The 15,495-nt window shown below is 31.3% G+C and overlaps 2 protein-coding genes across 2 annotated transcripts in view; one reads left to right on the top strand and one right to left on the bottom strand.

Moving 5' to 3' along the window:
* Positions 1 to 12,500, top strand: part of LOC135957341 (uncharacterized) — an 83,237-nt gene extending 70,737 nt beyond the window's left edge. The window contains exons 2-3 of the mRNA XM_065508068.1: positions 7,456 to 8,176; positions 12,069 to 12,500. Coding sequence (XP_065364140.1) covers positions 7,698 to 8,176; positions 12,069 to 12,252 — 663 coding nt within the window. The 5' untranslated portion in view covers positions 7,456 to 7,697 and the 3' untranslated portion in view covers positions 12,253 to 12,500. The remainder of the gene's footprint in view (positions 1 to 7,455; positions 8,177 to 12,068) is intronic.
* Positions 2,991 to 3,654, bottom strand: LOC135958441 (uncharacterized). The gene is made up of 3 exons (XM_065509344.1): positions 3,613 to 3,654; positions 3,405 to 3,563; positions 2,991 to 3,326 (listed from the first exon to the last, which is right to left on the bottom strand). The coding sequence occupies exons 1-3, from the start codon at positions 3,652 to 3,654 to the stop codon at positions 2,991 to 2,993; spliced, it is 537 nt and encodes a 178-aa protein (XP_065365416.1).
* Positions 12,501 to 15,495: the final 2,995 nt, after the last annotated feature.

The following is a 15,495-nucleotide window of genomic DNA, read 5'->3' as shown; positions in this document are numbered from 1 at the left end:
AAATGTAATTAGCATTTATGTAATTAGAATTACATTTTTAACAATTACTTGCAATTACATTACCAATTACCAATTACGTGTAATTGGCAATTGGAAATAGCCAATTACTAATTACAGTAATTGGTAATTGGTAAAAGTCAATTATCAATTACTTGTAATTGTAATTGGTAATTGTTGGTTGCCAATTACAAAATGTAATTGGATTTGTAATTGGCAAATTTTTGATTACAATTACTAGAAATTGGTAATTGGCGTTTTTCAATTACCAATTACATGTAATGTAATTGGTAATTGAAAAGTAATTGGCAACGCCCAAGTCTGTATGGGGGCTATGACCATTTTTGGACCGATCACCATGAAATTAGGTCGTGCGATTTGTGTCTATATGAAAGTTTACTATGTTGAATTTTGTGAGTATACCAACATTTTTAACCTTCGCTTTACCAAAGTTTTTTTATGTACATGGTTTACCAATATCCACCCGGGTGACACTACACTTCTATAAATATATGCGACGAACGAAATTTTAAAAAATTTAAAAAAACTTATAAAAAGTTTAAAATGTTCCTATTAAAGTCTATAGAACTCTAAAATTTATTCACTGAGTATAAATTTCATTTAAATCGAAAGAAAATTAAAACAAGTAAGAAAGTATGGTCGGTCAAGCCCGACCATATAATACCCTACACTAAGTAAAAGAGCAAAAAAATTTTTCTTTTAAAATTTCAATAATTTATATTTTTGAGTGATTTTCGGAAGTGGGGTTATATGGGGGCTATGACCAATTATGGACCGATCACCATGATATTAGGTCATGTGATTTATGTCTATATTAAAGTTAACTATGTTGAATTTTGTGTGTTTACCAACATTTTTAAGCGATTTATGCACGTTAAAGTGATTTTCGGAAGCGGGTCTATATGGGAGCTATGACTAATTATGAACCGATCGTAACAAAATTTGGTGACATGAATTTTGTATATATAAAACTTATTTGGAGCGGAATTTGTGGAGATACATATATAAATTAAACATTTATGACCGATAAAGTCCAATTTCGGAAGGACATTTGTATGGGGGCTAGGTGAAATAATGGACCGATTTCAGCCAGTTTCAATAGGCTTGGTCCTTGGGCCGAAAATATAATATCTACCAAATTTGCTTGAAATATCTTCAAAATTGCGACCTGTACTCTGCGCACAAGGTTTACATGGACAGCCAGTCAGCCAGCCAGCCGACCAGACGGACGGTCATCGTTTAATCGACTCAGAAAGTGATTCTAAGTCTATCGGTATACTTTAAGGTGGGTGTTAGACTAATATTTTTGGACGTTACAAACATCTGCAACAACGCATAATACCCTCCCCACTATGGTGGTGTAGGGTATAATAATACACATATCTAGTCTAATATTACAATTAAAAATTTCGAGGTTGATTCATTTAAAATTTTTTTTTTTTTGGTAGACTGTTTCTAGGATTTGCCCATATGTCAGTTGTTATACTCACTAAACATGTTTATTGGATGTTCAAAAAAATATCTAATTTTAATTTGAAATTTATATTTGAATTAAACGGAAAAATAAATACAAAAATATATGTATGTGCAAAAAAATTTAATTTCGGTTAATCGACACAAATTAATCGGTTTATTTGTTATTTGAAAATCGGCAATTTTAAATTATTCGAACAGTTAACCGTCCAAAATTAACGTTAACTGATTAACGGTTAATCGATTGAATACCCCAGTACACACTCTCTAGCGATCTAATGGCTGTTATTATATCAGTAAATATATGGATATACCTGTACGATATCCCTTGAATTTGTTCTGCGGCTAATTTTTAGCCTTTATTATACCCTTCACCTTCGTGAGAAGGATATATATAAGTTTTTCATTCCGTTTGTAATTTCCACAATATAATTTTGCGACCCTATAAAGTATATATATTCCGGATCCTTATAGATAGCGAAGACGATTAAGCCATGTCCGTCTGTCTGTTGAAATCAATTTTCTGAAGACCCCAAATATCTTCGGGATCCAAATCTTCAATAATTCTGTCAGACATGCTTTCGATATGTTTCCTATTTAAAATCACCAAAATCGGTCTACAAATGCCTGAGATATGAGCAAAAAACCAGGACAACTTCGATTTTTAACCTATATCTGTATTACTAAGTCTTTAATATAGACAACATGGATATCTAATGATATATATTTCAAAGACCTTTGCCAGGACGTATATAAGACCTTAGTAAGTTGGACCTACAATGGGTCAAAATCGGAAAAAATATTTTTTAACCCGAATTTTTTTTTCACCAAAATTTTCCAAAAATTAAAAAAACTTTGGAAAAAAAATGTTGTTTACCTAAAAATATTTAAAATTTGTGTTTTGAAGAATAATTTGGTGAAGGGTATATAGGTTTCGGCACAGCCGAATATAGCTCTCTTACTTGTTTTAATTTGAATTAGGTTCCGTAATATGGTAATCTAAAGCACATTAACATGGCGGTTGGACAATTTTAAGACCAGATATGATAGAGTTAACAATGTCATATAAATATAAATTACGAACACGTAAATCAGCAACAATGTTTTATTATTACATTTTGTTTTTTATTATTTACATTCATTGAAAAATATTTTCAATTATTTGATTGTACTACACGTTGGAAAAAGTTTTGAAGCTTTTTTTTAAATAAAAACAAAAGTTATATTTTAAAATAAGGTCACCTTAAAACCAAAATAAACTTTAAAAAAACTTTAAAATTTTCTCTAAATCCTCCAATTTCAAATCCGTCCCCACGATAACTTATAATAGGTACAACAGTTCAAAATTGAATTTTTTCCATATTTAGAGTTTATTGAATCAAAAATAGTTGTATTGCAGTCATAAAGTTCAGAATCGGTTTGTAACGATTTTCATTGCTTTACCATAAACCTTAATATGCTATTTATTTTCAATTTCATCACTAATAACACTCAGTATTTCATTCCATATTGGGTTCCACTTCAACAATAACCTCAACTTCCCACTCCACTTCACCATAACCCGATAAGATAATCTTGTATTGACCGGATTCTAAATGATTAGGCATGCCCTCCTGTGAAAACTGACATTTATCCAAAGTATAGGTTTTCTTTTCTAGAGGTGCTGGAAACTCATCCTCAAAAAATGGCAAATCTGAACAATCCTTAAACGTATCCATAACGACATTTTTGTAATGTGTATTAAGAGCATCGTAGAAATGACGGCGTGACATTTCTAAGGGTAAACTTTTATAGTCGCCATCGCCGTTTGCACTACGAAATGAGGTTAATTCCAACTAAATAGGGTAAAAAATAATAAAAAATTTAAATATATTTTTCTGATTTTAATGATGTTTAAAGATAAGTTAATTTACCTCATTGCCATCTCCCTCTACCATATCAATATTTAGGTAGAACTCTCCGGACAAGGCGAACACACCGCGTTTAATACGTTCCACACTTAAGTTTACATTTAATAAATCAGGATTTGAGCTTTTAGTAGTAACAGATGTAAATTCGTACATCCAGTTTTTCTGGAAAGCAAAACAAACAGTTTCGTAATATTAATTAGTGCAATTGAACTATATCTGATAGAATATTTGTGTAAATGCCCAAAGCAGACATTATTAGAATCTGAATCAATTGACCCAAGCTATACGTAAAATAAAAGGAAGTTAAATGATTAATATATTTCCTTTAAAACTAAAGAGTTGATAACTCAGCTAGGATCGAACTGTTTTAATTTGTCCCTTTATAGTCCTTCATTTTATTTTAATTTACCTTATCCGATGATGTCACATGGCCGAACAGTAAAAATACATTTAAAATTCCAATTAAAATTAAAATATTCATTTCAAACTAATTACAGCCGAATTTCAACAATCAAAATTCTATAGTTAACAGCTCATATTGTGCTGTAATTTATATGAATTTTTTAAATAATAATTTTATTTTTATGATTTATTTATCATTTTTAACCCAAGAACCTGAACATGAAAATTTCATGTTGCAAATAATTTAGGTTTAATTATAACCAATTAATTTTGTTGTAAATTAATGTAATCTTTACGGAAACTATTTGTGATTTTAATACAAAATATCAAAAATAATTAGAACAAATATGAGTATTGTAGGTCTTTATGAAGTCTAGTATTAGCTACAATCGTAGGTCTTTATAAAGCCCAATTATAGCTTCATTCGTAGGTCTTTCTGTAATCAAGCTTTAGTTCCAATTGAAGGTCTTTATGTAGTCCAATTATAGCTTCAATAGTGAGTTCATTTATAATCCAATTATAGCTTTAATCGATGGTCTTTATGTAGTACAGTTATAGCTCGAAACGTAGGCCTTTGTAAAGTCTAGTTATAGCTTTAATCGAAGGTAATTATGTAGTCAATGTATAGATACAATTGCAGGTATTTATGTATTCCAATTATAGCCTTAATCATAGAACTTTATTTAGTCCAATTATAGCTTAACCACGTAGTCCTGTTACAGCTCTAATTGTAGGTTTTTATAAAGTCCAGTTTTAGATTCAATTGTATTTCTTTATAAAAATAATTCTGGTCCAATCGTAGGTCCTTTAATCATAGGACTTTATAGGACTTTATGTAGTCCAGTTTTAGCTTCAATCGTTAGAGTTTATGCTCCTGTTTCTGATTTGATCGTTTGTCTTTATGTAATCCAATTTCAGCTTCAATCTCGGATCTGTATGTATTCCTGTTATAGCTTCAATCGTATGTATTTATGTAGTCCAATCTTATCATCAATAGTGGTTCTGTATTTAAACCAGTTTTAGCTTCAATCTTAGCTCATTATGTAATTCAGTTTTAGCTTCAATCATGGGTCTTCATGTAGTCCAATCTTTTCTTCAATCGTGAGTATTTACTTAAACCATTTTTAGCTTCAATATTGGGTCTTCATGTAGTCAAATCTTATCTTCAATCGTGGGTTTTTATGTAAACCAATCTTATCTTCAATCGTGGGTCTTTACATAGTCCAATTTTAGCTTCAATCTTAGGTCTTTATATGTATATATGTAATTCAGTTTAAGCTTCAATTTGGGTCTTCATGTAGTCCAATCTTATCTTTCATCTTGTGTCTTTGTGTAGTCCAATCTTATCCTCAATATTGGGTCTTTATGTAGTACAATCTAATCTTCAATCGTAGTTCTTAATCTAGTCCAATCTTATCTTCAATGATAAGATTGGACTAGATTAAGTGAGTCTTTATCTAGTCCAATTTTATCTTCAATCGTGGGTCTTTATCTAGTCCTATCTTATCTTCAATCGTGGGTCTTTGTCTAGTCCGATCTCATCTTCAATCGTGGGTATTTATCTAGTCCTATCTTATCTTCAATCGTGGGTCTTTGTCTAGTCCGATCTTATCTTCAATCGTGGGTATTTATCTAGTCCAATCTTATCTTCAATCGTGAGTCTTTATCTAGTCCAATTTTATCTTCAATCGTGGGTCTTTATCAAGTCATATCTTATCTTCAATCGTGGGTCTTTGTCTAGTCCGATCTCATCTTCAATCGTGGGTATTTATCTAGTCCTATCTTATCTTCAATCGAGGGTCCTTTTTTAGTCCGATCTTATCTTCAATCGTAGGTCTTTGTCTAGTCCAATCTTATCTTCAATCCTGGGTCTTTATCTAGCCCAATCTTATCTTCAATCGTGGGTCCTTGTCTAGTCCTATCTTATCTTCAATCGTGGGTATTTATCTAGTCCTATCTTATCTTATCTTCAATCGTGGGTATTTATCTAGTCCTATCTTATCTTCAATCGTGGGTCTTTATCTAGTCCTATCTTATCTTCAATCGTGGGTCTTTGTCTAGTCCTATCTTATCTTCAATCGTGGGTATTTATCTAGTCCAATCTTATCTTCAATCGTGGGTCTTTATCTAGTCCTATCTTATCTTTAATCCTGGGTCTTTATCTAGTCCAATTTTATCTTCAATCGTGGGTCTTTATTTAGTCCTATCTTATCTTCAATCGTGGGTCTTTGTCTAGTCCTATCTTATCTTCAATCGTGGGTATTTATCTAGTCCTATCTTATCTTATCTTCAATCGTGGGTATTTATCTAGTCCTATCTTATCTTCAATCGTGGGTCTTTATTTAGTCCGATCTTATCTTCAATCGTAGGTCTTTGTCTAGTCCAATCTTATCTTCAATCGTGGGTCTTTATCTAGTCCAATCTTATCTTCAATCGTGGGTCTTTGTCTAGTCCTATCTTATCTTCAATCGTGGGTATTTATCTAGTCCTATCTTATCTTCAATCGTGGGTCTTTATCTAGTCCAATCTTATCTTCAGTCGTGGGTTTTATATAGTCCAATCTTATCTTCAATCGTGGGTCTTTATCTAGTCCAATCTTATCTTCAATCGTGGGTTTTATATAGTCCAATCTAGTCCGATCTCATCTTCAATCGTGAGTCTTTATCTAGTCCAATTTCATCTTCAATCGTGGGTCTTTATCTAGTCCTATCTTATCTTCAATCGTGGGTCTTTGTCTAGTCCGATCTTAACTTCAATCTTGGATCTTTATCTAGTCCTATCTTATCTTCAATCGTGGGTCTTTATCTAGTCCAATCTTATCTTCAATCGTGGGTCTTTATCTAGTCCTATCTTATCTTCAATCGTGGATCTTTATCTAGTCCGATCTTATCTTCAATCGTGGGTCTTTGTGTAGTCCACTCTTATCTTCAATCGTGGGTCTTTGTGTAGTCCACTCTTATCTTCAGTCATAATGAAGTCTATTTTTTGCTTCAATCGCAGTTGTTTATATAATCCACTTTAAGCTTCAATCAAAAGGCCACATTTTATCCCAATCTTAAGTCTTTACAAAGACCGATTTCAGCTTAATTGTTAGGTTATTTAAAGTTTAGTTTTAGCTTCAATCGAAGGTTTTTTTTAATGTTCAGTTTTAGCTTTAATCTTAGTTCTTTATATATTCAATTTTCAGCTTCCATCGTGGGACTTTATGTATTCCTATCTTATCTTCAATCATGTGATTTAATGTAATACTATTTTAGCTTCAATTATAGGTCTTCAAATTAAAACAGATATAAAATATACATACATTTATTAATGCATATAAATACATATGTACTGACTTAATTAAGTATGTTGTGTTAAGTTTAAATAAAAAAGAAAACATTTCATTAATATATTTTCTTTAATTAAATTAATGTCATTTTGTGCTTTTGTCTTCGGCACTAATTAAGCAAATTACAAATGTAGTAATGGAAAGGAAGTGCAGATGCATATAAATTAATTGCTGCAACTTGATTAAAGAAACCAATGTTAAGTTAAATAGTCCTTTAAAATTTTAATATTTTTAAATAAAAGTGTAAATGTTAAATTTTACAGCAGTTATTTGAAAATAAACAATACTTTAATATCATTTCCATGTTATTTTCCATTTCAGATTCAACAACAATCTACATTTAACTAATAATAGAGAAGAGGAAACAACGCACAATAAACCACAAACTTACCACATCGTAGCGTATCAATTTCCCATCACAAAAATAAGAACCAACAATAAGGAAAAGTAAAGTAAAAATATTTGAATATTTAGTTTTTTGGAAAAGTTCTGGAAATAGTGTGGCATATCCACACACAACAATAGCAACAAAAGCAGCAGACAAGAGCCACAACAGCAACAAAATGCGTCGTTCATCATTTACGCCAGTTTTCAATATCAGCACACAGGAGCCACTTATTGTGGTTGAAGAATCCCAAACAACAGATGATAGCGACGATGTACAGGGAGCCGTTGGTGGTATTGGTGCAGAGGGTAGCTATGCTTACACAGGACGATCAAATAGCGATGACTCCGACCCTGAATCACCAAAAAATCCATATCTCCTGTGTCCACTACCAGACATGCAACAACGTCGCAAACACTCATTGCCATCATTGCAAATAACAGAAGGTATTACGGCCAGTCAAGTGCGACGCTTATCTGAAGTGGGTGGAGAGACGAGCAGTTTGAGTCCACATGAGGTGGAGTTTTTGGCCACACTATCACAAAAAACCAATCCAGGAGGTGGTGGCCGAAGGCATTCAGTGGTAACAATATCGGCCGTACCACCCACACTATTTGGACGTAATCGTCGTGAATCTATATCTGGGGCAATGTATAGGTGAGTTAACATTTCTTTTTTTGTATGTATTGCGTGTCCATTTACATGTATGTATTTCAATGTGGTGTCTGAGAGAGACATACAGTTTTTCACCTTTGTTTTGCTGTCACAAAAAGTGTTTTTGTTAGTATGAAACGGAAGCAGCAATTTAATGACTAAATCTATTTTGCAATTAACATGACAACAGAAAATGTACAGTAAATGCACTTCGTTTGTAATTGTTCAATATCTAATGGAATTTTAATTTTTTTAATTTTAAATGAAGTTAAGTTGTGTTCTTCATTTATTTTATTGTTCTTACTTAACGGGCTTGTATGTCACCTGGCAATAATGAAACAAACGATAATTTAATTTAAAAAGTTGCTGCACTTTTGCTTTATTGCCTCTTCAGTGTTTTTTTTTTACAATTGTATTGCTTCCTTTGAGGACAAGTACTTGGAGAATTGAAGTGTAGTGAATGTGTACTTAAGAGGGAAATGTGTCGTTTAGTGCCACTCTAATTGGTCATTTAAGTAGGTCTTTAGAAAATTTATTCATTGCATACTTACAATACCTATTTGGTAATGAAATGTTTTTTTATTAACTGATTATAGTTTATAATAGATTTTTTTGGAATTTGAAAAAGTGTGACATTTGAAATAGTTTCTTTGGAATTTTGAAAATTTCCAATATTAGCTTTACTCGTTAAGTTTATTTTTTGTAGTCAAATTTAAACCTCAATCGTAAGCCTTTGTGCAGTCTAATCTTAGCTTCAATTGTGGATCTTTATTTAATCCAATTTTAGCTTCAACCGTAAGCCTTTGTGTAAATCTTAGCTTCAATCGTGGATCTTTATATAGTCCAATTTTAGCTTCAATCATAGGTATTTATGTAGCCCAATTTTACCTTCAATCGTAGGTCTTTATTTAGTCCAATCCTTGCTTCAATCGCACGTCTTTATTTAGTCCAATCCTAGCTTCAATCGTAGGTCTTCATAAAGTCCAATTTTAGCTTCAATCGTAGGTCTTTATTTAGTCCAATCCTTGCTTCAATCGCACGTCTTTATTTAGTCCAATCCTGGCTTCAATCGTAGGTCTTTATAAAGTCCAATTTTAGCTTCAATCGTAGGTCTTTGTTTAGTCTAATCATAGCTTCAATCGTAGGTCTTTATTTATTCCAATTTCAGCTTCAATCGTAGGTCTTTATAAAGTCCAATTTTAGCTTCAATCGTAGGCCTTTATTTAGTCCAATCCTTGCTTCAATCGTACGTCTTTATTTAGTCCAATCTTAGCTTCAATCGTAGGTCTTTATAAAGTCCAATTTTAGCTTCAATCGTAGGTCTTTGTTTAGTCTAATCATAGCTTCAATCGTAGGTCTTTATTTATTCCAATTTCAGCTTCAATCGTAGGTCTTTATTTAGTCTAATCATAGCTTCAATCGTAGGTCTTTATTTATTCCAATTTTAGCTTCAATCGTAGGTCTTTATAAAGTCCAATTTTAGCTTCAAGCGTAGGCCTTTATTTAGTCCAATCCTTGCTTCAATTGTACGTCTTTATTTAGTCCAATTTTAGCTTCAATCATAGGTCTTTATAAAGTCCACTTTTAGCTTCAATCGTAGGTCTTTATTTAGTCAAATTTTAGCTTCAATCGTAGGTCCTTATTTAGTCCAATCTTTGCTTCAATCGTAGGTCTTTATAAAGTCCAATTTTAGCTTCAATCGTAGGTCTTTATTTAGTCTAATCTTAGCTTCAATCGTAGGTCTTTATAAAGTCCAATTTTAGCTTCAATCGTAGGCCTTTATTTAGTCCAATCCTTGCTTCAATCGTACGTCTTTATTTATTCCAATTTTAGCTTCAATCGTAGGTCTTTATAAAGTCCAATTTTAGCTTCAATCGTAGGTCTTTGTTTAGTCTAATCATAGCTTCAATCGTAGGTCTTTATTTAGTCCAATCCTTGCTTCAATCGTACGTCTTTATTTAGTCCAATCTTAGCTTCAATCGTAGGTCTTTATAAAGTCCAATTTTAGCTTCAATCGTAGGTCTTTGTTTAGTCTAATCATAGCTTCAATCGTAGGTCTTTATTTATTCCAATTTCAGCTTCAATCGTAGGTCTTTATTTATTCCAATTTCAGCTTCAATCGTAGGTCTTTATAAAGTCCAATTTTAGCTTCAATCGTAGGCCTTTATAAAGTCCAATTTTAGCTTCAATCGTAGGCCTTTATTTAGTCCAATCCTTGCTTCAATCGTAGGTCTTTATTTAGTCTAATCTTAGCTTCAATCGTAGGTCTTTATAAAGTCCTATTTTAGCTTCAATCGTAGGTCTTTATTTAGTCTAATCATAGCTTCAATCGTAGGTCTTTATTTAGTCAAATTTTAGCTTCAATCGTAGGTCTTTATAAAGTCCAATCATAGCTTCAATCGTAGGTCTTTATTTAGTCCAATTTTAGCTTCTATCGTAGGTCTTTATTTAGTCAAATTTTAGTTTCAATCGTAGGTCTTTATTTAGCCCAATCCTAGCTTCAATCGATGGTCTTTACGCTGTTCAATTTTAGGTCTTTATATAGTCCAATTTTAGCTTGAATCTTATGTCTTTATGTAGTCCAATTTTAGCTTCAATCATAGGTATTTATGTAGTAAAATTACAGTTTCAATCGTAGGTCTTTATGTAATCCAATTTTAAGTTCAATGGAAGGACTTCACTTGGTCCAATTTTAGCTTTAATCGTAGGTCTTTATTTGGTCCAATTTCAGCTTCAATCGTAGGTCTTTATTTATTCCAATTTCAGCTTCAATCGTAGGTCTTTATAAAGTCCAATTTTAGCGTCAATCGTAGGCCTTTATAAAGTCCAATTTTAGCTTCAATCGTAGGCCTTTATTTAGTCCAATCCTTGCTTCAATCGTAGGTCTTTATTTAGTCTAATCTTAGCTTCAATCGTAGGTCTTTATAAAGTCCTATTTTAGCTTCAATCGTAGGTCTTTATTTAGTCTAATCATAGCTTCAATCGTAGGTCTTTATTTAGTCAAATTTTAGCTTCAATCGTAGGTCTTTATAAAGTCCAATCATAGCTTCAATCGTAGGTCTTTATTTAGTCCAATTTTAGCTTCTATCGTAGGTCTTTATTTAGTCAAATTTTAGTTTCAATCGTAGGTCCTTATTTAGCCCAATCCTAGCTTCAATCGATGGTCTTTACGCTGTTCAATTTTAGGTCTTTATATAGTCCAATTTTAGCTTGAATCTTATGTCTTTATGTAGTCCAATTTTAGCTTCAATCATAGGTATTTATGTAGTAAAATTACAGTTTCAATCGTAGGTCTTTATGTAGTCCAATTTTAAGTTCAATGGAAGGACTTCACTTGGTCCAATTTTAGCTTTAATCGTAGGTCTTTATTTGGTCCAATTTTAGCTTCAATCATAGGTCTTTATTTGGTTCAAGTTTAGCTTCAATCATAGGTCTTTATATAGTCCAATTTTATCTTTAATCATAGGCCTTTATATGGTCCAATTTTAGCTTCAATCATAGGTCTTTATGTTGTCCAATTTTAGCTAGAATCTCAGGTCGTAATGTAATCCAGTTATAGCTTCAATTGTAGGTCTTTATGTATTCCAATCATAGCTTCAATCGTCGGTCCAAGCTTTGCTTAAATCGAAAGACTTTATATTTATATTTTTTTTAAATTGAGCTGAGCCATATATTGTTCGGTTGAATTTGAAAAGATGTTCTTGGCTGAAACATATATTATTCGGCCTAATAGGGTTAATTTAAGAATAATATTTAAAATACATTTTTTATCTTCTCCTGTCTAACTGTTACTACTTTAATAATAATTTTTAACTGATTTTTACTGTTGTTTATCTCTTATTTTTCTTTCTTTCTCTCTTTCCCCCTGCTGCACAATTTATTTGTAACATTGCAGTGGCAGTCGTAGAGGTAGTGGCATCCAAGGACCACCACTAACTGAGCATCGAGGTAGCATACATAATTTACAACTGGACATAATGGATGGCATTGCACAAGGTCGTAAAACACGTTCTGGCAGTGGTGTTTGGCAGGCACCCATACTGAAAGAAACCGAAAGCAATGTACCCGTTCAAACATAAATTACTTTTATGTACCAACATGGATTTCTAGTTCTTTTATTATTTTATCCCCCCCGTTCATTCATTTATACTAAAGTTATTCGTTCGATTTTATTTTTTACAATTTAATTTACAAAACAATAAAGAGAGAGAGAGAAAAAACCAAACAACAGAATAACAGCACAACTGTGCCGAACAGTCGTAAATGAATCAACAGTTTGTGCAGCAATAAGCAAACAAATCAATATGAAACTTTAATGTGGCAAAAATATTTAGTTGGAAATAAAAATTTACTTTAAAATTTTTAATTTGTTAGCTGTTGGTAGTTTGTAGTTTGTACCAAAACAAACATGTTAAAAACACGAAAAAATATAACGAATATTAAAACAGAAATACTATTGTTTTTAAACCCATCAACTAGAACTCTCTTTACACTAATAAAGCATTTAAATTATTTTAACGGAAGCGCAAAAATAATTATTGCTATCTCTCGAGGACTCCTACTGCTGCCTCTGTGTATGCTCAGAAGTCTCCTGATGTTAAACATTAATTATGGACATTTTAATATTTTAGAAACGGAAGTGGTAAGTAAATTTTCATTTCCCTTTCACAATTTACTTTTTAATTTAATTTTTACATTTTACTTAGTTTCTCTTTCAAATGCATTTAGTTGTTTTTGTTCATGGCGGAATGCATGACAGTTTTTGTTTCCAATTTTTGTTGTTGTACCAGGTGTGTTAATGGGTAAAGGGATTTGGGGGATAGTGGACAAAGTTAGGAGGTATTTATACTAAAATTAAAAGGCGTACGAAATTTTACAAATGCAAAATATATTTAATTATTATTAGGGGAAAGAGAACTGATACTGTTATGTATGGGTAGGGAACTGTTCTAGTTCTAACACTTTATAGGAAAGGAGATTTTCTTAAGACGTTCGCTCAGCTATAAATTCGTATGTTTTTACAGTAGGAATGTTAGTCAAACTATTTAAAAAGATAAGAAAGTTATTTATAAAAAATTAGGTTTCGAAATTTAACAATTTACTTTGTATAGGAGATGCAACGCCCATTAATTTCTTCTTTGCGGCTTTCACAATTATAGTTAACCTGATATTTCATAATAACTATTTACTTTGTACGCCCACTTAAAATTTCATAGTAAAAATTAGCTTATTATTCCTTTCAGATATAGAGGAACAAGAGGGTCGGTCCAGTAGTTTAGCCCCATATAAGTCAAAAACAAACAAATAACAAACAGATATACATTCAGTTTTATACATATGGGGGATTTCATGTCTTCCAATCGGAATGAAATTTGCACCAAGTTCTATGAAATAAAGTGAAAGAAGTTATTGATTTTGCCAAAAAAAAATTAAAAATTTTATGTTTTGAGGTAAAAAAAAAATATTTTGATAGATATCCACTCGCATTCCACAAAGCAAGCAAAAAGCACTTCAAGGAAAATACCTAAGCTTTCTTTTGAGAAAAAAGGCACCATTCTGAAAAAAGTACAAAAAAAAATTTTGATTTTGAAAAAAAATTTTTAAATTTTTTTTTTTTTTTTTTAATTTTTTTTAGAAAGATTCAAAAAATAGCTATCTAAACATTTTGGGACACATTTTGCTAAGAACAATAGGTAATAAGTTACATTGATGAGATAAAACAGCTGTTTGGCCAAAATGTCAAATTTTGACCCCCTTGTTGAAATATTGTGTCTGAATTTTGGTGCAAATTTCATCGGAAGACATCGATTTCAAAAGTTGATTCACTTGACATGAAATCCTCCATATATAAAAGATTCTATAAAACATTTGCACGTCAACATATCGCAATGAATTTTAATACATCAGTACAACTTTCGATAGCAAATGTAAAGATGGAAAACAAATATAAGATTTAGGAAAAGAAAATCTCTACACAAGAAACAATTGAAGGAAATTCACGGTATAGTTTTGGCCGATCGGAGATTGAAAGTGCAAGAGATTGTGGAAGATAATCACACATGGCTCAGTGATTTAAATTTTGAATGATCCCTTGGGTATGAGAAAGCTTTTCACAAGATGATAGGGTATTCAATCGATTAACCGTTAATCGGTTAACCGATTAATTTTGGACGGTTAACTGTTCGAATAATTTAAATTGCCGATTTTCAAATAACAAATAAACCGATTAATTTGTGTCGATTAACCGATTAACCGAAATTCCTTTTTTTGCACTTTAAATTTTTTTTTGTATTTAATTTTCCATTTCAATTCAAATACAAATTTCAAATTAAAATTAGATATTTTTTGAACATCCAATAAACATGTTTAGTGAGTATATATAACAACTGACATATTTAATTTACATGTATTTGAAACTTTGTTTGTATTTACATGTATAGACGAAACTTTTTTTTTGAAATGTGTCTTTTATCATAACTGAACGAAACTATTAAATTAATCAATATCTAAAACAATCCAAAAAGGAATATTCTTGATTTCTCCAAAATATACAATCAGCGAGAGAGTTTTTTTCCAAGAAAAGTTTTATTAAATCTAAAGAAAAAAATCGTTTAAATTATATTCTTTTTATAAAAGATTATTTCAGAATATCTCACTAAAACTATAAAAAACTCACACATTGCTCCTTTGCTGCAACAACGTCATAATTCAAAAAAAGTCGTTTGGAGAAAAACATCTTTGAATATTTTATGACATTTTACTATTTCTTAAATAAATTTTCAACAAGTCATGCGATTTCAGAAATTTAAATAGGAGATTTTAATATCTTTCTAACCTGTATTTAACCCAAATTTTTACTTATCAAATATACGAGAAAACATGAATTTTTACAATGTTTACAACAACAAAACACCCTCACACAAAAAATAATTTATTTTTTTGAAAACTGATAAAATTATATGAAATATTATAGAACAGCGCATATTTTGTATTACTCAGTTCAATAAACACGGATTTTGAGTAATGATGTTGTTGCAGCAAATAGGCGATATGTTTACAAAAATGATCTCAGATACCTTATTTGCCATTTTTTATGTTTTTGTATACAAAATTCGTTGTTGTATTTTCAATTTGAAATGAAAATATAAATTATTCGGTTAATCGAATAATTTTAAATTAACCGATTATTAACCGATTAAATCTAAACCTCGATTAATTATTTGCTCGATTAACCGATTAAACCAGAAACCCGATTAATTGAATACCCTACAAGATGAGTGCAGCGCCGCGTTTGCTTACAATCGACCTCAAACGTAATCGTA

The sequence above is a fragment of the Calliphora vicina genome, chromosome 4, assembly GCF_958450345.1.
Source record: "Calliphora vicina chromosome 4, idCalVici1.1, whole genome shotgun sequence".
In the NCBI taxonomy this organism is placed as follows: Eukaryota; Metazoa; Arthropoda; class Insecta; order Diptera; family Calliphoridae; genus Calliphora; species Calliphora vicina.
The sequence above is the reverse complement of the archived record's forward strand: the minus strand, read 5'-3'. Positions and strand labels throughout refer to the sequence as shown.